The sequence below is a fragment of the Rhizophagus irregularis genome, chromosome 31 (genome assembly GCF_026210795.1).
Source record: "Rhizophagus irregularis chromosome 31, complete sequence".
Taxonomy (NCBI): domain Eukaryota; kingdom Fungi; phylum Glomeromycota; class Glomeromycetes; order Glomerales; family Glomeraceae; genus Rhizophagus; species Rhizophagus irregularis.
In genome coordinates this window covers 2,496,350-2,519,818 of record NC_089459.1, presented here as the reverse complement: position 1 = coordinate 2,519,818, position 23,469 = coordinate 2,496,350, and the positions used below count along the sequence as shown (strand labels likewise).

At 29.2% G+C, this 23,469-nt stretch overlaps 3 protein-coding genes across 3 annotated transcripts; all 3 read left to right on the top strand.

Annotated features, from left to right (window-relative positions):
- Positions 1-13,141: 13,141 nt before the first annotated feature.
- Positions 13,142-14,384, top strand: OCT59_022668 (uncharacterized protein; the record flags this gene model as incomplete). The annotated part of the gene is made up of 8 exons (XM_066144918.1): positions 13,142-13,170; positions 13,388-13,405; positions 13,462-13,482; positions 13,552-13,575; positions 13,781-13,799; positions 13,890-14,006; positions 14,069-14,143; positions 14,214-14,384. 8 exons carry the CDS (start codon positions 13,142-13,144, stop codon positions 14,382-14,384), a joined length of 474 nt encoding a protein of 157 aa, XP_066006334.1.
- A 2,006-nt stretch (positions 14,385-16,390) lies between these two features.
- On the top strand, positions 16,391-17,466 carry OCT59_022667 (uncharacterized protein; the record flags this gene model as incomplete). Its single annotated transcript, XM_066144917.1, has 8 exons — positions 16,391-16,411; positions 16,506-16,541; positions 16,638-16,669; positions 16,767-16,802; positions 16,896-16,931; positions 17,028-17,063; positions 17,155-17,189; positions 17,387-17,466. 8 exons carry the CDS (start codon positions 16,391-16,393, stop codon positions 17,464-17,466), a joined length of 312 nt encoding a protein of 103 aa, XP_066006333.1.
- A 969-nt stretch (positions 17,467-18,435) lies between these two features.
- On the top strand, positions 18,436-18,728 carry OCT59_022666 (uncharacterized protein; the record flags this gene model as incomplete). Its single annotated transcript, XM_025325153.2, has 2 exons — positions 18,436-18,547; positions 18,613-18,728. The coding sequence occupies 2 exons, from the start codon at positions 18,436-18,438 to the stop codon at positions 18,726-18,728; spliced, it is 228 nt and encodes a 75-aa protein (XP_025182647.2).
- Between the last annotated feature and the right edge of the window lie 4,741 nt (positions 18,729-23,469).

Below are 23,469 nucleotides of genomic sequence, written 5' to 3'. Positions count from 1 at the left end.
TGGACGACTAGGCCGAGACGTGGTCAGTTTGAATAATAATCTATCCAAAAATTTGTTGATAGCAATAAGTATCGTAAGCTCAGGAGGATGTTTATGGTGGTGGGTATTGGATACATGTTGAAATAGTAGAGAATCAATGGCACCACCAAGAATAGAACGTTTAAGAGCGTGCCAAAGTTTGTCCAAAGAAAGAGCTGAAAGTGAAGATATAGAAGGATGATGTGTGGTCAAATACAACTCAAGACGCGAGTTTACTTCAATAGAAAATTTGTCCCAAGTATCATCTTTCAAATTCTTGTAGAGAAAAATGGTGCGTTGTTCGCTTTTTTGTTTTAATCTAGCTTTAGCTAGAGTAGCGAAACTGGAGCTAAAATCAAAAGCCGTTATAAGTACACGGTGATCAGTAAATGGATTGTCATTTAACTTAGGACAAGATTCAACATGAGAGAAAAGACCGGGAGCAAGAAAACCAGGGGATGACCAAATATAATCAAGTCTTGAAGAACCATTTGGATGATAAAAGGTAGGACTAGGACCTGAAAATGAAGAAATATGGGATTGATGATCCGTAAAATATCGAGAGGAGAGTGATCGTAAAATTTTTGAATGATGTTGAGGAAGGTGTGAATGTGAAAGTTCATCTGCATTAAAATCACCAAGGATTACTACATGATAATTATTAGAACGGGCTTTATCAAGCCATAAATTAAGTTGTGCAAAAATAGCATCTCGTTCTTTATAATGAATAGAGTGATAAGGAGGAATATAAACAGAAATAATAGAAATTTTTGTTTGATGGAAAAAAAGATCCAATTTTAAAAGACGACCTTTCCAAGGATCAATCTTCTGAACATGTTTGTGTAAAGGATGGCGCAGTAAAAGACCAACACCATCATGAGGTCGTGAATTAGAAGGGGAAGGTGCCCAATAGGATTTAAAATTATAATGGGAATGTTCATTCTGATAAATAAATTTAGCACCAAAAGAAGTAAGACGAGTATCATTTAAAGATAAAACGCCAAAGGAAGAATGCAAAAAATAATTTAACAAATGCAATTGTCGAACAGAGGAGCACAAACCATTAACATTGATTTGCCCAAAGTTAATAAGAGGGGAAGAAAAAGAAGGAGAAGAGAGATTATTAAAACTATTATTATTAGGTAACGCACTATTAGGAGGGTGAAATCCCTGTGATGCACCCGATATAAATTGGTGTTCAATCATTAGAAGGGGAGGGTTTTGAGGGATAGAAGGAGTCCAATTTTTCCATAATTGAACCAAGTTGGGCAGAAAGATTCTTTTGTGTATTAGTAACATTAAAAATTTCTGATTGCAAACGGAAAGTGTTAGCGTCAGGGGTGATATTAATAGGGCGGGAGATAGGTAAGGGGACATGTCGGTTTGATAGGACAGAGCTAGGATCCAAAGCTGAGAAGGAGGCATCAGGAGAAACATCCATAAGAGAAGAGGAAGTGTGGGGAGGAAGATTGAATCCAGAATTCGTGTCTCAGATTGGAGCATCATCCCATCCATTGTCATAAGAATGATTATAATGGTCATGATCATTTGGAGGCGAATGCAATTTAGAGTCGTCAGGGGCATCATAATTCATCATTGATTCCAGCTCAGATAGCTTATACTGATGAGTCGTGAAAGTATCATTCATCCAAGAGACAGTTTCCTCGAGAGTATGGAGGGTGTTAGCGATCTCTTTGATCTGCGCCTTTAATTCATCAATAACATGCTGAGGAAGTGTAAGAGCAGGATTGTCAGATGAAGATGTAGGTGTTGTAGAAATGATAGAATGAGGTCTGTGCGGAGGTTGAGTAGGTCCGGAAGAATTATCATTGTTCCTGGGATTATTGTTAGTATTGTTGGTCCGGTTGCTATTTCGAGGAGTATTAAAACGAGAAGTGTTAGAATTATTATGGCTGTTATTAGAGCGAGATGAAGAGGAATTATTATTGCGAGATCGAGAATTGGAACGTGATCTTGAACGGGAATTAGAATTGTCACATGATTGTCATGAGTCCTGACAGCCACGTCTAGGGCCAGCATTGAAGCGAGAGTAAAGTTTGTTGAGGCAATCATCAGCTTCCGGTGTAGGACGGGGATTGCACTTAGAGGGAGAACAACCAGGACGCCCACAAACGTGGCATAAAATTTGTGCTTCATTGGGAGGGTGCCATGTTAGTCCTTTGCCGCGGAAAGCCACGGTCATTTCTTTGGCAGCTTCAAGAGATTCAAACGAGGAGAAATTCAAATATACGTAGGGTTTGAGGCATTGTAAGAACTGATAGACAAGGGGACATTAAGGGCCGCTTAGCATTGACTTGAGTAGCAATTTCTAACAGATCAGCTTCTTTAATATTCTTCGGAATGCCGGCAAGAATAGCAACATATTCTCTGCGGCTATCACGTTGGGATTTCGAAAAGGATGCCGGGCAGACACGTAAAGAATTACCAAGGCAAATAATCGCCCAAATATCATTAAATTGGGTAATTGCATCCGTAGAAGAAAACTGGATATGTCCATTATAATAATGGTTTCTAGGGGTAAGTTTGCACTTGATTACGGTACCATATCGGGAAAATGCCTGACGGACTTGGGTCTCAGTAAGGAAAAGTGGGATGTCGGTAACAAACAAAGACTTCGCTTCGTCATTGAGTTTGGCATCTGCAGGGGAATAATGCATAAAGGCTAAATTGAGAAGATCTGCACGTGGGGAGCTGACACAATCGGTATAATCATGCTGATCATTAAAGAAGACAAGGATCTTTTTGTTATCTCCTGATCCATCGCAGCGTACGCGGGCACCATATGAGGAATATCGGGAGAATGAACAATCCACTTCGTCACACATGGAGCGATTGGTGGTGAATTTAGTTTTGAACGCGTCAGGCGCGTCGCGTAAATATGCCGCAGCATGATAACGAGATGGAGCGGATTTAATAGCGGTAGCACTACCGTCAGAGGATGGTCGTCGTTCCGGGATATCAAAGATGACAGCTTTGCCTTTACCACTGGTGTTAGAGGGAGCATGAATAGAAGCATCAACAGTTTCAACAGGAGTGGTAGTATTTTGAGGAGATGTAATCACTTGGACTTTGTTGACAGGAAGACCAGAAGGAACGGTAGAAATAAGGTTGGGAGCAGGAGCAGAGGGTGAAGTTATATCAACATTCATAGCATCATCAGTGACAATACGCGAACGTTTATTAGGCGCGCCAGCGGTAGTCGTGGGAGATAAAGGTCGGTCTCCAGAGGGAGTAGAAGTAATAGGACGCGGTGGCGGCAGAATATCCGGGTTAATAACAGAAGGAGCTGGAGGTGTAGACATAGTAGAAACTCAGTAAAGAGGAAAGCAACTGAAGAAATATTAGTATTTGAAACGAGCACTAAGAAATTTTCGAACGAAAATTTCAAAAATAAATTTTATTAGTATTTTCAAAAATTCAGGAAAGAGTTGCCATATTTGGTGATTATAAAGAGATGTGACTATATAAAAAATTTCTTATATTTGTATATCATAATTCCGGCCAAAAATTAACATAATTTTAGCCAGAATTATACTTAAAACTTTATTGTATCGTAACTTCGCCAATATTAATCGTAGAGAGATGATCTTACCGCCATTCGATTCGTCTTGATGAGACGGTTCTAATGGTATAAAATACGTCGAAATCCAATCACTAGATTAATTTCCGAAATTAAAAAAATATTAATGGTTTTTGTGTAATAACTCTGTCAATATTGATCCTAGAAAGACGATTTTACTACCATTCGATTCGTCTTGATGAGACAAATCTAATGGTATAAGATACATCGAAATCCAATCACTAGATCAATTTCCGAAATTAAAAAATATTAAATGGTTTTTAAGTAATAACTCCGTCAATATTGATCACAAAGAGATGAGCTTACCACCATTCGATTCGTCTCGATGAGGCGATTCCAACGAGCTATAAATCGTGTTTTTACAATCACTAGGTACCGAGAAATCTAGCAAAATGTTAAATGGTGCAGTAAACGTAAATCAAGAAATATTATAATGCCGATGTTTAACATTTTGTTGAATAACTCGTCAGCCAGTGATCGGAAAAGGATAAAACTTGCTCTCTAAAGGTCGTAAAATAAATTGAGTATCAGTATCATGCAATGGGTATAGGATGAGTAGGCGGCGTGTACCTAGCTTCAGATCAGCCTAAAATGGCCCGATGGGAGATGTCTTCTATAGTGGTGCTGTTACCTGAGGAATTAAGTACTCAGTATAATAGTTGCCCAGTGAAGATGATAGGACACAGACCCGAGATTAGTCTCATAAGAGGCAATGGGTGGTCTGGCCGTAAACACTTGCAAAGGAAAAGGATAAAACTAGGGTTGGTCACCCTATCTCGGTGGTTAGTTACTGAGACCCTCATTAAGCCTGAGTATGGTGAGGTCGCAGGTTCGATTCCCATGACCACGGAAATAAAAAGAATTTTACTGCGGACGCTACAACCAATAGCGTGAAGGTACAGGGATTAGTGTAGTTGGACTGCATCATGGTGAATTAGTGTGTACGGTTATCCGCACATTTCAACTAAGCAGGCGGCGTCCTTCTAACGTTCCCTACGTGAGCCATTGGTATGCTGCGCAGTCCTGTCCTTGAGGTCACTACTATACCTTGGGGGGGACTTCCTGTTCAGGTGGTCACTCCACGATACCACTTGGGGTCAGTAATGGCTAGATGGTCGTCCTAGATGGTAAAGCTGAGGGTGCAATGTCTTAGTGGTAGTTTGACCTTCTGTTAGGTCTTAGACCAACCAAGGTGTTCGTGCGCAGAACAGGTAGCATGGTTATGGGGTTCGATTCCCCACTTCTTGGGTCCTGGTTGGTGATCCCTAGTGGTTGATACCCACCATAAGGGGTGATCCTGGACAGAAGCCTGCTACTTCCTGTCCGAGTGGTCACTACAAAGTATACCACTTGGGGTAAACAACTGTACTATCGGTGCTAGGTAATCGCGGGCTGTAGTGGCCTTTGAGTGAGACTTAGTACCTAAAATGGTGGTATGGAAGGGCACTAGATGGTTGATGTTACCTGTCGAAAGTCCTCCATGAAAGTAGATGCTCTCTAAAGGTCGTTAAATAAATTGAGTATCAGTATCATGCAATGGGTATAGGATGAGTAGGCGGCGTGTCTAGCTTCAGATCAGCCTATAATGGCCCGATGGGGGATGTCTTCTATAGTGGTGCTGTTACCTGAGGAATTAAGTATTCAGGTGGTAATGGTTGCCCATTGAAGATGATAGGGGGGCACGGGATCCAGAGATTAGTACCATAAGAGGCAATGGGTGGTACGGCCGTAAACGTTAGCGAAAGGAAAAGGATAAAACTACCGCCATTCGATTCGTCTCGGTGAGACGATTCTAACAAGCTATGATACATCTTTGTACGATTATTAGATGCCAAGTTATTTAATATATTCTTTATATAACTGTGATTATAAATGGTTCTTTTTAATATAAGATTTTTGAGGATAGGTGTGATAGTGACTATAGATAGATTGTGACTATATAGGATAGATTTTAATAATAAAGTGTTTTGAACATTCAACTGGTGTGACTATATAGTAGAATGTGACTATAACGGGAGTGACTATAGAGGGAGTTGACTGTATATCAAAATTCCCATTGTTAAATAATAAAATTCTTTGCAAATAAATTTAAAAAATATATCATATAAAATATTTTTTACATATATACATGCCGATCAAAATTATCCGGCCACTTTTTTAAAGTGATAAACTTACATATGCATAATATTGTAAAATTTAAAATTTAAAGTTATATATATTCATTGTGCCATTGTTTGTTAATTTAAATAAAAATTTAATAATGAATTCTATTTTCATTGGTGGCAATAGCTTCTTTAATTCTATAAAGTATGCTATCAATAATATTCTGGAGATATATCTATCCATGCGTCCTTAATATGCTTTTCAAGTATTTTTATCAGAAAATTTAATAAGGTTAAGTATTATCCATTATGAAATAATATTATATAAGATTATGGCTTGACCTATGACTACTTATATAAACATATTATTATATAAGTTTATAAAAATTTGCATAAGATTATAGATTAAAATTTAAAAATCGTATATCAAGAATATTTCGTTACTCAGTGATTAGATCTTCATGAATTAAGATTTGTTAGATTTGTCTCATTAAGTAGATTCGAATGGCAATAATTACATTCTTGTAGGATCGATATTCGATATGTAATTGCACTTTAAAGATTTAAATAAATTTTATAATAAGTTTTGATCCAATGATCGTATAGCTATGATTTTTAGCTTATTGGATTCGTCTCATTGAGGCGATTCGAATGGTGGTAAATGTGTTTATTAGATTAATATTGACAAAGTTACAGGATTTTTTAAATCTTTTAATTTATTATCACGTAAATCATAAATTTACTCAGTAAATAGTTTATATTTCTGAAAAATTTTGAAAAATATGAAAAATGTGAAGCATGGAAATTTGTTTATTGTAATTATAAATATAAAATCGTATAATATTTTTGTCACATTAGCACGTGATGATCTGCATAATTTTGGTAAAACAAAGTGGCCGGATAATTTTGATCGGCATATGTAAATATATTAATTTTAATAAAAATGAATTTTTTAAAGGATTAATTTTATATTTACCAATAGTGAATTTTACTTTAATTTATATAAATTTTTATTAAAATACCAAATTTCAGTAATTTAATGATGAATTTCACCTTGATTTATATGTATTATATTAAATTTTTAAACTTTATGGTGAAATTCATTTTCAGTAAATTTCACCTTGATTTATATGTGTTATATTGAATTTTTAAACTTTATGGTGAAATTCATTTTCAGTGAATTTTACCTTAATTTATATAGTGTATAAACAAACTTTTAATTTTAAAATGCCATTTTTCTTTTTTTATTTTCATAATTTTCTTTTAATAATATAAACAATATGGAAAATTCTAATAATTATAATAAAGATATATATAACAAATGCATTTTTTTGCTATATTCTAAAACTTTAAACTTTTTATTATCACCATTTAATGAAATTTTGTGATATGTAATATCTTCCTTTTTTAGTAATTTTATATATTAATTATATTGATCATTTTAATCACATAACTTCATTAAATTTTTCCATTTTTTAAAAAATCCTGGTATAAGATCTTATACACTTATTATGTACTATAAGAAACTTTATAATATATGTATTTTTGACCGTTCTACAAGTTTTTTTAATATATTAAAAAAAATTTAGAATGTCATTTTTGACTTTTATATATAATATATTATAGGAGTATGATATAATGCATATGCAGATGCAATAAAAAAACAACTCATATAGGCTGATTTGTTTTTATTTTATTTTTTATTTTTTATTAGCGATAAATTGTAATGAACTATACAAATATACAAAATTTTATAATAATAGTTGCAGGTACCAGATTCTAAACTAACGAATACTAACCAACTAGTTTCTTTTATAAGTTTTAACCTGGATTTGAGACCTACTATAGTAACATACACTTAAGACGTTCTATCAACCTCACTCTAAAAATCTGACTTTTAGAATAAAATTAATTTTTTATTTTTCCTCCTTTTAACTACTGACCACCAGTCAACTACAAACCTCCCTAATTAATAAAAAAAAAAGCAGAGTGTAGTTAGTAACTAAAACTATAAAACCCTGCATATTCGTTCCAAAATATAAATTCGATCGTAAACTTTCTAAACCACTGAAAAGGTTAAGTAGGACCCTGAACAATATATATAAAGGTAGGTTTTGAGTTTGCTTAACCAACATATAAAAATTTTTCCTATGTGAGATTTATTATTGCTTATTTGATAACATAATTTTTAAATAGTCAGATATAATTATGCGTAGCAGAGTATTAAATTATTAATAGTCAGATATATATTTGCATAGCAGGATAGAATTTTTTAATATATATGTTGTACCTCAGATTGATTCTTGCCTCAGCTAAGGTTGCTTGTCTAAACCTCTTCAAAATCCTACGATTAGTTTTATCAAAATTTTACTATAGATTTATTATAGTTTCGGCAGAGTTTCGGCAGTTTCGGCATTTATAATAAGTTTCGGCAGTTTCGCCTTTCTCCAAAGTTTCGCCAGTTTTTTAATATAGCTTTAATATAGTTTTGGCAGAATTTCGCTTTTCGGCGAAACGCCATCTTGCCTAAACCCCTAGGTTTCGGCAAGCAACTTTAGCCTCAGCTGACAGCTGACGCACCTCAGATCAAAATTGCCACCTGACGCGCCTCACTTTACAATAAAAAATTGATTATAATTAAGCATGAAATTTTCTAATCTAATGTACATTTGATTATTAATAAAACTTATTTGCTGTATTATCAAATATTCAATCCTAAAATTTTAGATCAATTGGATTTATGATTGCTTTTGAAATCTTCATTTAAAAATGTGTTTATAATGCAAATTTTCCAAATAATATTTGCATTGTATATTTAATAGGAATTAAAATTGTATAAAAATTTCAGAATATGTGTAAATTATTGTGACAAATATATTTACTTATAACATGAAGGCAATTTAACTAATAGAAAAAAGGTTATTTATAGTAGATTAAATTTATACGATTCAAATGAGGCGCGTCAAGTGATGATTTTAATCTGAGGTGCGTCAGCTGTCAGCTGAGGCAAGAATCGATCTGAGGCACAATATATATATATAATATAATATATATTTACATTTTCACATTAAAAAAATCTAATAAATATGTAAACAAAGTTATAAACATGTTTGTATAAAAAAAATTTACTATTTTTAATACAAAGAATAAGTTAATTGTATATGTAATACAGGAAACATTTTTAGACGTGATTGTGTAACGTGTTTTTGATAAAACAAATATGCGTCCATGTAACATTTAAAAAATATATATTTAAAATGAGAGCAACGGGTGGGTGGAAAGGGAAAATAAGCAGCGCAGAAAAAAATCTTGGAAAAATTTCAGAAAAATTCCGGTTAAATATAAAAATTCCGGAAAATTATTTTTTCAACCGGTACATGTGACCGGAATTAAAAAAAAATCCGGTTTTAGATGGTATTACCAAATAAATGATAATCTTTTATCTTTTTTTTTATTTTCTTTTAGTACATTTTTTACAATGTCGCTATTACAATATGGCTTTAAACGTAAAAAAATTAATAGAAATGACATATTTCAAGAAGATCAAATATCTGAAGATGAAGATAATTCAAATAAAGATGTTAAAAAACTTCGTATCAATGACAAAACATTTAAATCCAAATGGTTAGCAGAATTTTCTTGGTTGCGCTATGATGAAATTAACAAAAAAATGTATTGTACATTATGCATGCGTCATAAAAAGAAAAATAAATTTGCTACAGAAGGAGCAACGAATATTTCAAGGAAATCAGCAATTAAAGAACATATAAATACTGAAGACCATAAAGACACGGAAAAATTAGAAAAAGCCAGAATACAAATGGAATTATTACAAAAAGAACATTTTTCTTCTAATGCAAATACAAATCACATTATTGGTATAATGCGGGCTGTTTATTTCCTAGCAAAAAAAAATTTACCTCTTAAACTTTTACCTTCTATTGTTGAACTAATAAAAGAATCAAATTCACCAAATCTTTTAAATGGTACTATTACCTATACAAATCATATTTCCGGACATGAATTCTTAGAAGTAATATCTGATACTATTAAAGAGGAAATCTGGGATGAATTATCTAATGTTACGGCATTTGGTGTGATGATCGATGAAAGTACGGATATTACTACAACAAAACATTTAGATATATATGCTTCGTATGTAACTAAAAAAGGAATTTTAAAGACACGATTTTTATGCATCGTACTTTTAACCAGTTGCAATGCAGAAGGCATTACAAAGGTATTAGTTGATATATTTGAAAAAAGAAAAATTTTGTCTAAACTTGTGGCATTTGCTTCTGATGGTGCTTCAGTTATGCTAGGAAAAAACGAAGGAGTGGCTGTAAAGCTTTCTAGAATTTGCACTTATCCTTTAATTGTTAATCATTGTGTGGCTCATAGATTGGCTCTAGCATGTAAAGATGCAAAGAAAGAACTTAGATTTTATGAAGAAATCGAATCCTTGGTTAGAAAATTTTACAATTATTTTAAAAATTCATGCTCACATATTCAACAACTGCAAGAAATTCAAAGTCTTTTGGATGATCCAATTTTAAAAATAAAAAAGTTGTATGAAATACGATGGCTTGCATGGTATGATGTTATTAAAAATATCTGTAATTCAATCCCTGCATTACTTAGGATTTTCAAAGAGTCAAAAAATAAGGATGGAAGGGAATTATATGAGCGGCTAACATCTTGGAGAATTCTTGCATTTTTGTATTATTTCTATGATATTTTAGAGCATGTAACGCAATTAAGTAAATTTTTACAAAAAAGAAATTTAAAATTTTCTGATATCGATCCCATGATACAGGTTACAATCAACTCTATTCAAAAGGAGTATATTCTATTAGATCAAAAACAAAGATTCGGACAAAAAGTTCAAACGTTTATTGATGAAACTAACCCATTTGGAAATTCTTCAATAAAATATATGAATAATGATCTTTCATTTATTGAACAAGATTATGATGATTTTACAATGATATACTTGAATATTCAACAAGCATTCAAGCACGAACTCCAGCAGCATTTCCTACTCGGCAATTATTTACTTCTATGAAAATATTAAATCCGCGTGAATGGCCAAAAGAATCTCAGGAACTATTATGGTTTGGAGATAATGAATTAGAAAATATATTAAAATATTATGAATGTCCAAATTTTCATAATAATATTCAGTTACCTGCGATTTTTGATATTAACAAATGCAGAGAAGAATGGGCAAGGTTTAAAATGATTATTACTAACAATTTTGCTTCTAATGACATAGAGGTAATACTTCCTCTATTAATAGAAGATTATATTGATGTATTTCCAAATATTATCAAGTTAATTCAAATAGCTTATTGTATTCCCTTTTCAAGTGTAGAATGTGAACGTGGTTTTAGTAGACAGAATAAAATTAAAACAAAAGACAGGAATTCATTAGCTACAAATACGTTGGATATGTTAATGTGCATTTCTTTGGAAGGGCCAGAAAGTAAGGAGTTTAATTATAATCGTGCATATACAATATGGAGTAACCCGAAAAGACATACTGGCTTTAAATAATCATATTGTAATAAACTACTGAAATAATAAATAATAAAATAAAGATAAAAAACTTTTTTGCGATATAAATTTATTAAATAAAATTTCCGGTATTTACAAAATATTCCGGAAATCTGCTACGTCATGACCGGAATAATTCCGGGATTATAAGATTTTACCGGTTTTATCAGAAATTTACCAGAAAAACCGGTTAAATTATAATGGATTTTCTGCGCTGAAAATAAGTGTTTTTCTGTTTTTTTTATAATTTTACACTATAATTTTTGTAATAATCAATAAAAGTTATTTCATTTTTACTTAGAAAATTTTTTAAAAATATTTTTTTTGACAAATTTTACAGTAAATTTTAAAAATAAAAATTCCGCGTATTGGTAGTGTTACAAAAAACATGAATAAATCCATAAATATCTATTCAATTATGATAAAAATTTATATGTAAGTATATTCGAACCTGCTGAACAACTTTACATAAGAAGATTTTGGATGTTTCCTTTGACTAAAGTGCCTAAATTACGCTCTGAAGTCACAGAACAGATATACGAAATATTAATAAGAAACATTTATAAGTTGTAATATTACAAAAAAATAATAATAGCTTTATCCATACTAAGGTTGCTTGTCTAAACCTCTTCAAAATCCTACGATTAGTTTCGTCAAAATTTTACTATAGATTTATTATAGTTTCGGCAGAGTTTCAGCAGTTTCGGCATTTATAATAAGTTTTGGCAGTTTCGCCTTTCTCCAAAGTTTCGCCAGTTTTTTAATATAACTTTAATATAGTTTCGGCAGAATTTCGCTTTTCGGCGAAACGCCATCTTGCCTAAACCCCTAGGTTTCGGCAAGCAACCTTAATCCATACATTATTTCAAAAATTTTTGTTTTTTTAGTTTTTTTTATATACATATTTTATAAAAAAAATTATATATAAATATATATATGTCATAAAATAAGTTGCTTAACAGTGTAAAAAATTTATGGGTTAAATAAAAGTTTGCTTAGCAGACATGAAAAATATTTGCTTATTGACCTTAGTAAATTTTGAATTTTTTATCTGACCTATATATATATTGTTCGGGGTCCTGGTTAAGTTGATTAAGTTTTCTATTAGGATCAATATATTTATCTTCATTAAGATTTTCTTTAACTTTCTTAAGATTGATTTTTAATCTCCTTTCTTTTTCTTTTTGTTTTAAACATCTATCAATCCAAAAACTCTAACTTTTTCAAAAATAAAATTCCTTAATAAAACTAAGAATTTTTCTTGTAAATTTTGATTTTCAAAAATTAAGGACGTGTATGCTGATAACTCACAAGAGATTATTCCTTTAATTAAATCTATAAAGGTAATTTTCATTTCACTGTAGGTACGATCCCAAAAAGTCATTTTATTAACAAGCTTATCATCAATTATAGGATCTTTATCTGCATTAATCAACAAAGAGTTACAAGCTCCTTCAAAAAATTCTTTTGTTTCTTGAATAATATTGTCCAATTCACTAGCACATGATTCGCAAGTCCACATGTGATCGAAAGTTTCATCACATTGTTTGCAAAAAGAACATTTCCAATTTTTAAATATCTTATAAGCCAGATATTTTCTTTTTTCTACAGTAGGAATTTCTTCAGTTAAAAGAGTAACTAACTGTTTTATATAGGCTGATTTGTTTACTCTGCATTAAAAAAAGTTATTGATTGATTTTCACAATTTTTGTTACTCAAAATTGTTTTGTAATACCAAAAAATCATCTGATTGATGATCACTTGACTAAATAATAAGTTGAACAAAAATTTACATTTGCGAAACTTAAATTATTAAATGTAAAAAAAACCCATTTCACTAATAAAAAATCCATTTCTCATATATATGGAATTTTTAACATATATTATTAAAAAGTAAGTATATTTTAATAAAAAATAAAGTAAAATAAAAATTTATATAGCCTTAGTAGCTATAAATGTTTATAAAAGTATAATAAAAATATCATATAAAAGATGGTATCATAATAGATATTTTCAAACAATAAAAATAATTATTTTATGTCAGAGTTTGTATTACCATCTTTAAACGCAAATATATCAAGATTCACTGATCCGTTTTCTATAATTTTAGGCTCGTTGGAAAGCCCTTGTTCTGGACTTTATAGGCGAAAAAAGAACTTGCCGATTGAATCATTAGATCCGGAGATATTTACGTTTAAAGTTGAGGTACGAACTTTTTAACATGTTTAAATGCAAATATCTTGGGATCCACTGATCTATTTTGTATAAATTTAGGCTCTTTAGAAAGCTCTTAATCTGGTCTATATGAACGAAAAAAGAGCTTGCTGATTGGATCACTGGATCTGGAGATATTTACGTTTTAAGTTGAGATATAAATTTTTAACATATATAGTAAGTACTAAGAATTATATTAATTTAAAAGAAATATTTACCAAATTATAGTATAATAACATTAAATAAAAATTTTTTAATACTCATTCCCAATTTACTGTATATTATATAGTATTTTGTATAATAAAAATGTAATAAAATTAATATTTTAATTAAAGGTAGACAAATCAGCCCATATGTGAAACTCCATTTTTAATATATAAATATATATTAAAATATAGATAAATTTTAATACTGCCACAGGTGATTATCATCATAAAAGTTTTTTTTATGTATTATTTTATTTACTGATTCAACTCAAATCAAATAATTTTATAAAGTATTTTCAGAAAAAAAAGGTAAGTAATATGTGACAATGTGACATTCACCAACCAATTGCCTGATTTTACACCAACAATAGTTTTTCTGCTTGATTGGACCACCCACCAAAAAAATGGATAAAAAAAATTGTGAAAGACTTTTTGAAACCCCTGAGGTAGATATTTAGATATAATTTTATAAAGAGAAAAGGAATTCATTTTTTTTAACAATCCTATTTTCTGCAGCACTCTACCAATAAAAGTAATGGAAGTAAATGGCGAGAAGTAAAGGAAATTATTACCGAGAAAATTTGTGCATTGTGGCCCTTATCCACTAGTACATATCTATACAAGCTCAGACACGCTTTGTCTTTTGTGAAGTTTCTATATCAAGCTTCCAATCAGCAACTGTCGTGAAATAAAGGGAATACCTTATTCGGAAACTGAAAGTTTTGCAGAAACAGTTCAAGAAGCTAGAACGAAGAAAGAATTTCCATCCATATATGTTAAATCTTACTCACACAATACAAAACAACTAATAAAAAGTTTCATGGCCAGAGTTTCAGTTGCTATGTCACCATCGAAACTGCCGAATATAACGAAAAAAAATGTAACAGAAATAAAATTTACTGTAGCAGAAAAAAGAGCAGAAAAAATGACAATATTTCAAGGGGTAAATTGCACTGGTCGAAATCAAAAAAATCGGACATATGGAAAATCGGCCAAAAATCAGACCAAAATTGACTAACATTATAAATCGGCACATCTGATTGATGCCAATCAGACAATTTGATAAAAATTCAGCAAAAAATCATTATATTTGATTGATGGCTGATTGATGCTAGTTGAAATCAAAAAAAAAATGGACAAATGGCAAATCAACTTAAAATTTGCCCAATATTCAAATATACACTTCCGATTTATGAAAGATTGACAATTCAATAAAAATTCAATAAAAATCCAACAAAAATTCAGCAAAAAATCATTATATTTGATTGACGGCTGATTGATACTGGTTGAAATAAAAAAAAAAAATGGACAAAATAGCAAATCAACCTAAAATTTGCCCAATATTCAAATATGTACTTCAGATTTATGGAAAATTGACAATTCAATAAATATTCAATAAAAATTCAATAAAAATTCAGCAAAAAATCATTATATTTGATTGATGGCTGATTGATGCTGGTTGAAATTAAAAAAAAATCTGACAAAATGGCAAATCAACCTAAAATTTACCCAATATTCAAATATGTACTTCAGATTTATGGAAAATTGACAATTCAATAAAAATTCAATAAAAATCCAACAAAAATTTGTCAAAAAATCATTATATTTGATTGACGGCTAATTGATATCAAAAAAAAAATCTGACAAATTTGTAAATCAACCTAAAATTTACAATATTCAAATATGTACTTCAGATTTATGGAAAATTGACAATTCAATAAAAATTCAATAAAAATTTAGCAAAAAATTATCATATTTGATTAACAGCTTAAAATTTGCCTAATATTGTCTGATTTATGGCACTTTTATATCAAATTGCACTGGTCGAAATCAAAACTTTCGGGCATGGAAAAATTGGCTCAATTTCAGAAGTTATTCGAATAAACGATTTTTCAAAATCAACTTATGATGTACTTAAGCCGCAGCCACAGTAAATTTAATCTGGCAATTAGTTGATCTATTACCGAATTTAGACTTTATTTAAACTAAAGTTTCGAAACTTTATCTTCATCTAACTTCATTCCTAAACAAAACGGTTTTAAACGTTTTGGGATTTTTTTTAATTTTTTATCAGAAATAATGTTCCAATTTTTAACATTTTTATTTTTTACGAAATGTTTTTTAACTTTTCATTTAATATTTTCAATCAGAACATTAGTTAACGTTCTGATTTTATTAATTTTTTTTTTGCAAAACTATTACTTTAAAAAACGTTTTCTAACGTTTTTTTTTTATACTTTTAAATAGGAAATTGTCTCCTACTTGGATACCGAATTCCAAAGGTAAGTTTCGAAGAATTTCTTCGAAACTTTATAAAAAAAACGTTTTCTAACATTTTTTTTTATACTTTTATATAGGAAATCGGCTCCTACTTGGATACCGATTTCCAAAGATAAGTTTCGAAACAAAAGTTTTAAAACTTTAAAAAACGTTTTTTAATATTACTAAAAACGTTTTTTTTTACTTTTGTATAGGAAATCGGCTCCAATGTGGACGCCGATATTACAGATAAGTTTCGCATTTTCGAAACTTCTTTGAAAAAAACATTTAACGTTTTTTTTTTTAATATTATTGTAGGAATACCATAAAGTTTCAAATTTTCGAAACTTTTTGACAAAAATTAATAAAAAACATTTAATTTAACGTTTTTATTATATTTTATTATTTTTTTTTGCAGGGAAATCGGCTCCAATATGGATACCGGAATCCCGCAGGTAAAGTTTCGATTTTTCAAAACTTTTTGAAAAAAATTAATAAAAAACGTTTAATATAACGTTTTTTATTATATTTTATTATTTTTTTTTGCAGGGAAATCGGCTCCAATATGGTACCAGAATCCCGCAAGTAAAGTTTCGATTTTTCGAAACTTTTTGAAAAAAATTAATAAAAAAACGTTTAAATTTAACGTTTTTTTATTATTTTTATTAATTTTTTTTGCAGGAAATCGGCTCCAAATTGGATACCGGAATCCCGCAAGTAGTTTCGATTTTCGAAACTTTTTAACGCAAATTAATAAAAAAACGTTTAAATTAACGTTTTTTTATTATTTTTATTATTTTTTTTTTGCAGGAAATCGGCTCCAAATTGGATACCGGAATCCCGCAGGTAAAGTTTTGAAGTTTCGAAACTTTACGAAACTTAATAAAAAAACGTTTAAATTTAACGTTTTTTTATTATTTTTATTAATTTTTTTTGCAGGAAATCGGCTCCAAATTGGATACCGGAATCCCGCAAGTAAAGTTTCGATTTTCAAAACTTTTTGATGCAAATTAATAAAAAAACGTTTAATTTAACGTTTTTTTTATTATTTTTTATTATTTTTTTTTGCAGGAAATCGGCTCCAAATTGGATACCAGAATCCTGCAAGTAAAGTTTCGAAGTTTCGAAACTTTACGAAATTTAATAAAAAAACGTTTAAATTAACATTTTTTTATTAGATTTTATTATTTTTTTGCAGGGAAATCAGCTCCAAATTGTACCAGAATCCCGCAGGTAAAGTTTTGATTTTTCGAAACTTTTTGACGAAACTTAATAAAAATGTTTAATTTAACATTTTTTATTATATTTTATTAATTTTTTTGTATGGAAATTGGCTCCGATTTGCCATCCTACAGGTAACGTTTTGATTTTTGAAACTTGAAACTTAAAAAAAAACGTTATTTTAATGTTTTTTCTTTTTTTTTTTGTAGGAAAATCATCTCCAATTTGTAGAAACAAATGGGAATTAAGGAATTTAACGTATACCGGATTTGTTAGAAAGTTGGGATGATTTTTGGTGAAATTGTTTTATATGTATATGTAATATTTTAAATTTCAGAATAAAATTTACTGTAATTTGCGATACAATTCAGAATACAAATCAGAATAAATTTTTTACTACAAATCGGAATAAATTTTACTACAAATCAGAATAAATTTTACTACAAATCGGAATAAATTTTACTACAAATCAGAATAAATTTTACTACAAATTGGAATAAATTTTACTACAAATCGGAATAAATTTTACTACAATTTGGAATAAATTTTACTACAATTCAGAAAATTTTGTCACAAATTTACCATAATTCAGAATAAATTCACTGCAATTCAGTAAATTTATGAATAATATTTTTTAAACAATTCAGATTAAAAATACTAAGCAATTCAGATACAATTCAGACATTCTGATCGGCATTGATCAGCCTGCCAATCGGAACTTTGCCTAAATTAATAAATCGGCCATCTTTATCACCAAATTCAGCCTAAAATCGGACATTCGATTTCTAGCCGATTTGGTTATTTAATTGCGTTGTTGCTTAATAGTGCAAGAATTGAGAGGCAATGTAAGCACCTGTTGGAAAATTGTGCAGAATCAGTATCATGGAAAGTGATAAAGGGACAAAATAGTCATCATATCGATTTATACAGCCATGCTATAGAATTAGAAAAAATGGTACTGAGAGACCTTTGCATATTTTGTCAGAGAGTAGCACACTCATTGAATCTTAAAGGTATTACAACAATTCATCCATGGTAATCGAAATTATTAAGAGTGAATCCAATCATCAATCAACTTGCAGTTTCTGTTAATCAAGGACCCTGTGAAGTATCAAGTCTTATGAATACAAAATTGAGTTATAAAATATATTTTGATGATATTCAAAATCTTGGCTTTAACATTATCATACTAGTTGTGAAGCGAGAATTTGGAATAATTTTTTTAGATTTTTATGGTCGAGTTTTTGAGTTAAACAAGATGTCTGATGGGCCACTTGGAAACTATTTGGAAGAAGTGACAACAAAACCCTGGACTGGTGAGGTGGCATGGGATATTGATGATGATAGAGTTATTTTTGAATTTAAGTATTGTATGTGTACAAATTTTGTTTATTTTTTTAACATAATTTTATATAACTAATCTTTTCTCTTTCAGATACTGAAACTGAAAGTACCGCATATGATTTTATATATCAGGATTATCCCAAAACCTGGAAACTTGAGAAAAAGCAAGAAAAGCAAGAAAAACAGCATGATTTTTTAATTTCATAAACTTTTATAATCACAATTTTACATATTTTTTTCTTTATTATTGGCTTTTACGATTTTTATGTAAAATATATCTTTTCACTTTCCACATAATATCACTTTTAGTATTTACTTTACAAATAATTTACAATTTGCAGATTTCTAGCTTATGCATCAGGAAATTTGTTTAGGCATAATTTAGTGTAATATTTTGAAGATGGTGTAAAATTTCAAAATATTACACTAAAATTGGAATCAGCTCATCAAGACGAATCAAATGGTAGTAAAATCGCATTTTTACAGTTGATAGAACGCTCTATAGTATACAATAAAGTTTTAAATTAATAGAAAGCTATCTATCAAACGTAAAGATGCGGTTTTACCACCATTCGATTTGTCTTGATGAGCTGATTCCAATGAGTTATAGATCATCTTGATTGGATCAGTAGATAGTAAGATATTCTTAAATTACTATACAGTCCCCTCTCGATATAACGAACCCTAGGTTCCAGCCGATCAGGGCTTCGTTATAAGCAACTTCGTTAACACTATAACGAATTCTTCGGTATAGGAATATCGGTTATACAGATCATGTGACTTGTTGATCTGATTACCGATAATTTAACATTTTTTTTAATCTTTTTTTTATAGGGGTGCTTTCTAAACTTCAAAATAGATGCCTAGAATGAGAAGTAAGTGGGAACTGGGGGGTTTTTTATATTAATTTCGTTTAAGAACATTTACTAATGTTCTTTTTTTATTTTTTTTATTGTAGGGAACTTCCTGGACTTCGAAATGGACGCCTGAGATGAGAAGTAAGTGGGGAACTCAATTTTTTTTTATTTAAGAATATTTACTAATGTTCTTTTTTTATTTTTTTATTATAGGGAACTTCCTGGACTTCGAAATGGACGCTTGAGACAAGAAGTAAGTGGGGAACTCGATTTTTTTTATTAATTTCGTTTAAGAACATTTACTAATGTTCTTTTTTATTTTTTTATTGTAGGGACTTCGAAATGGACGCTTGAGACAAGAAGTAAGTGGGACAACTCAATTTTTTCTTTTAATTTCGTTTAAGAACATTTACTAATGTTCTTTTTTTATTTTTTTATTATAGGGAATGCTTCCTGAAGTGTTCTATATAAAAATGTTTATTATAATTCCTTTTTTTTGTAAGAATGCTGGTTAACAATAACTGACTATATAATAAATAAATTATTAATGATATATTAATTTAACTAGGAGTGTCCTTACCCCTGTGATAAATATAAATTAATAACAATTCACATCGAATCCTAATACAACCGAATTAATGTAAATTAATGTAATTCTGCCTAAATATTAAATAAAATAGCCAGAATTATTAATCCTGATACGATTCTGATACAATCCTGATCCATAATTTAAATATAAAACACAGGGGTGATATTTAATGTCATAATGCATCAATATTTATTAATAATTACATTCAATTATAAACTATAGAAATTCTTCGTTATAACTGAAAAAAAATTCGTTATAAAAAAAATCCGTTATATCGAGAGGTATTTTTATATAAGAAATTCACACACTTTACTTCATACTACGTTATACGGTAAATAAATAGTAAACTTCGTTATATCAAGGTTTTTTTCATATTTAAAATCGGTACCACACTGTATGATCCGTTATATCGTGTTATTCGCTATATCGAGGTTCACTGTAGAGAGGGGTGACTGTAATTATTTAAATTTAAGAGCATAAACTTTTGTAATATTATATTTTTAGTGTAATATTTTGAAATTTTACACCACCTTCGAAATATTACACTAAATTATGCCTAAACAAATTTCCTGATGTGCTAAATTTTTCACTATCTTTGCACATGCCTATAATATTTCTATTTTAAATCAATTTCTGTATTTAAAATTTGATTACCTCCAAAAAAAAGATTTGATATAATATAATAAAGTGAACACATTTACAAAATTAGCATAAACAATAATTTATTTTTTTGGTATACTGCAACTTTATCAATTTTTCAGGTCATTGATCATCATTTACGAACTCGTAAGCAGTTAACTATAAACAAGAACTATAATAACGGATTTTCTTGACCATTTCAAGTATTATGTTATTTCGTTATTTTTTGCACAGAAAAATGTTTTACTGTTCAGATAGGTAAAATTGAGAAATTCATCAAAAGAGAATAAACCAATTCAATGCAACAAACTACTTTAGATCAATATTTTGGATAATTGTCTAATTGTTGTAATGATAATTGTTTAAATTTGAAATTTTCATAATTCTTAATAATAATAAATATAACATCGTAATTTCATATATAAATTATATGACTTTATTATTCTATAAATGCAACACCCTTTTTAAATGCACTTATGTGTCTGGTTCTAAGGGGGGTGCATTTATGAAGAGTTGACTGTATTTATTTCTAAAAAGCTTGCTTTTCTGCTTTTTGTTACTATACATAAAACTGAAATTAGTTAATTTTGACCTTTAAAATAGTCAAAATGGTTGAAATAATTTTGACTTAGATCCCTTTAAAAGTCAAAATGATCAAAATTATATCATAATTATATGATTTTATAGTAAACAATAATATTAAAATTCAAAGTTAACAAACTTCGCATCTAGTAATTTGATATTTATGATCTTTATACAGTTGGATTCAGCTCATCAAAAGGATTCTAATAATATGTATTTCATATTTGTAATATCAATATTGATAAAGTTATTCATGTTTAAAATTTTATATTAAATTATAATTATAAAAATCACAGGACTATAATGTAATTTCGACCATTTTGACTTTAATTTACCTTCTCAAGTTAAAATATTTCTACTTAATACTTTTGGGCTTTAATTTCAACTTCATGTATGTTGTGCCTCAGATTGATTCTTGCCTCAGATTAAAACTACCAATAGGAAGTGACGAATTATGTATATACACGTGATGATCTACATAATAAAATTACCATTTATGTAATGCACATGATCTGGTGTTGATCTCACGTAGCGTGAATTTTAATCTGAGGCAAGAATAAATCTGAGGTACAACATGTATATCTGTTACTTAAACTTTAGTTTTGTTTATCTTTATATGCTAAATCTTAGTAGTTCTGCTTTTAATTACAACTATTTTTTGTTGATTTATTACAATCTTTAAATGGTGCAAAAAAATATTAATTCTAAACACCTTCGTATTTTTATAAGGTAAGTATTATTATTGATTTTGTCCAAATTAGTTTAACTTTTATAATGTGTAATCAGCTTGTAAGTATTCTTCTCTTGAACTCAATATATAAAATCTATATACATAATGTGTAATATGCATATTAGTTTTTAAATAATAGGTATAGTTACATAATAAAAAATATGTATAAATTATTACTAAAAATAGATAAATTATATATAAAAAGGCAATTTTATGTAAGGATTTGTTATAATTTTTTTAATTTAATAAAATCTATTAACTATGTATATGACTTTTAATTTATATACTACTTGAAATACCTTAAAAGCTTTATATTTTATATAAGAGTTAATGATTGAAAAGGATTTAAAGGATATAGTATTAAGATGGTTATAGTCCTAGATATATTTTTAACTATGATTTGGAATTATTTTCATTCCTTTCATTGTTGAAGATTTCAATTAGCTAAGTACTAATAAATAGAGAATTCTCTTAAAAAAACAGTCCAAACTCCTTAATTCTATAGTCCTATTACCTATTTATTAAAATCTAAGGATATAGTAACTGTTACATATTTCTTTTTACTCTTAATCTTTATAACAATTACTTAACCCCATTTTTTGAAATATGAAAAATATATATATTTTTTTTTTCTTTGTAAAGGTGCAATCATGTTTATTGATAATAATGTTGAAGTAATACAATATATTTATGAAAAAATATATTAATTCCTATTTTTTATCTATTCTTTATTTTTAGTTTAAATATTTAAAATACTTCTAATTAACCAATTTAGTAGCTACCAAAGTACTGTTTCAATGTGACTTCCACTTTTTTTCTTTTTGTCTTACTTAAATATTCTTTAAGTACAAGAATTATCACATGATCATATGATTAAATTGTTAGTAGTGAATACATTAATCATTTAGATACTGAATTATAGTAGTTTAAATAACTGAAAAGTTTAATATTTTTGGAAGATAATTATTTCTTGGGTTTCAATAGAATTTCATATTTGAGATAAATTGAGATTTGAATAAGTATTGTTATTTTAGCACTTGGAATAAAATCATATTGGATTATAATATCATTTATTTATGTTTTCTAATTCATCCCTATATTACTAGAACGTTGGCTACAATTACAAGTTCAAAACGACTTGATACAAATGGAAAAATTTAAATTAATTAAGATAGAGTAAATATTCTATCAAGTTGACCATATGAACGATAATAATATGTTAATGTTTATAAATATTAAACTTTGTATAATTAAATTCACTACCTATCCAAAATATAAGAATTTGTTCAGAAGAAATCGTCAACATGATTAGTGTTACTGTAATTGTAAATTTGTAATTCGTAAGCATTCCAAGCAAAAACTTTCATGCTTTCAATTACAATCAAGCAACGCATCACCAAGTACTACTACTGTGTCTGTAGACATATTAAACTTGCGGGAACCAGCCTAAGTCTCTTTAAATCAGAATTATTACCCGGAGGAATACAATATGGTCACGAGACAACAATTTCTTTTCTACTTAAAACATAATTACCAGGATTTCTAAATTTT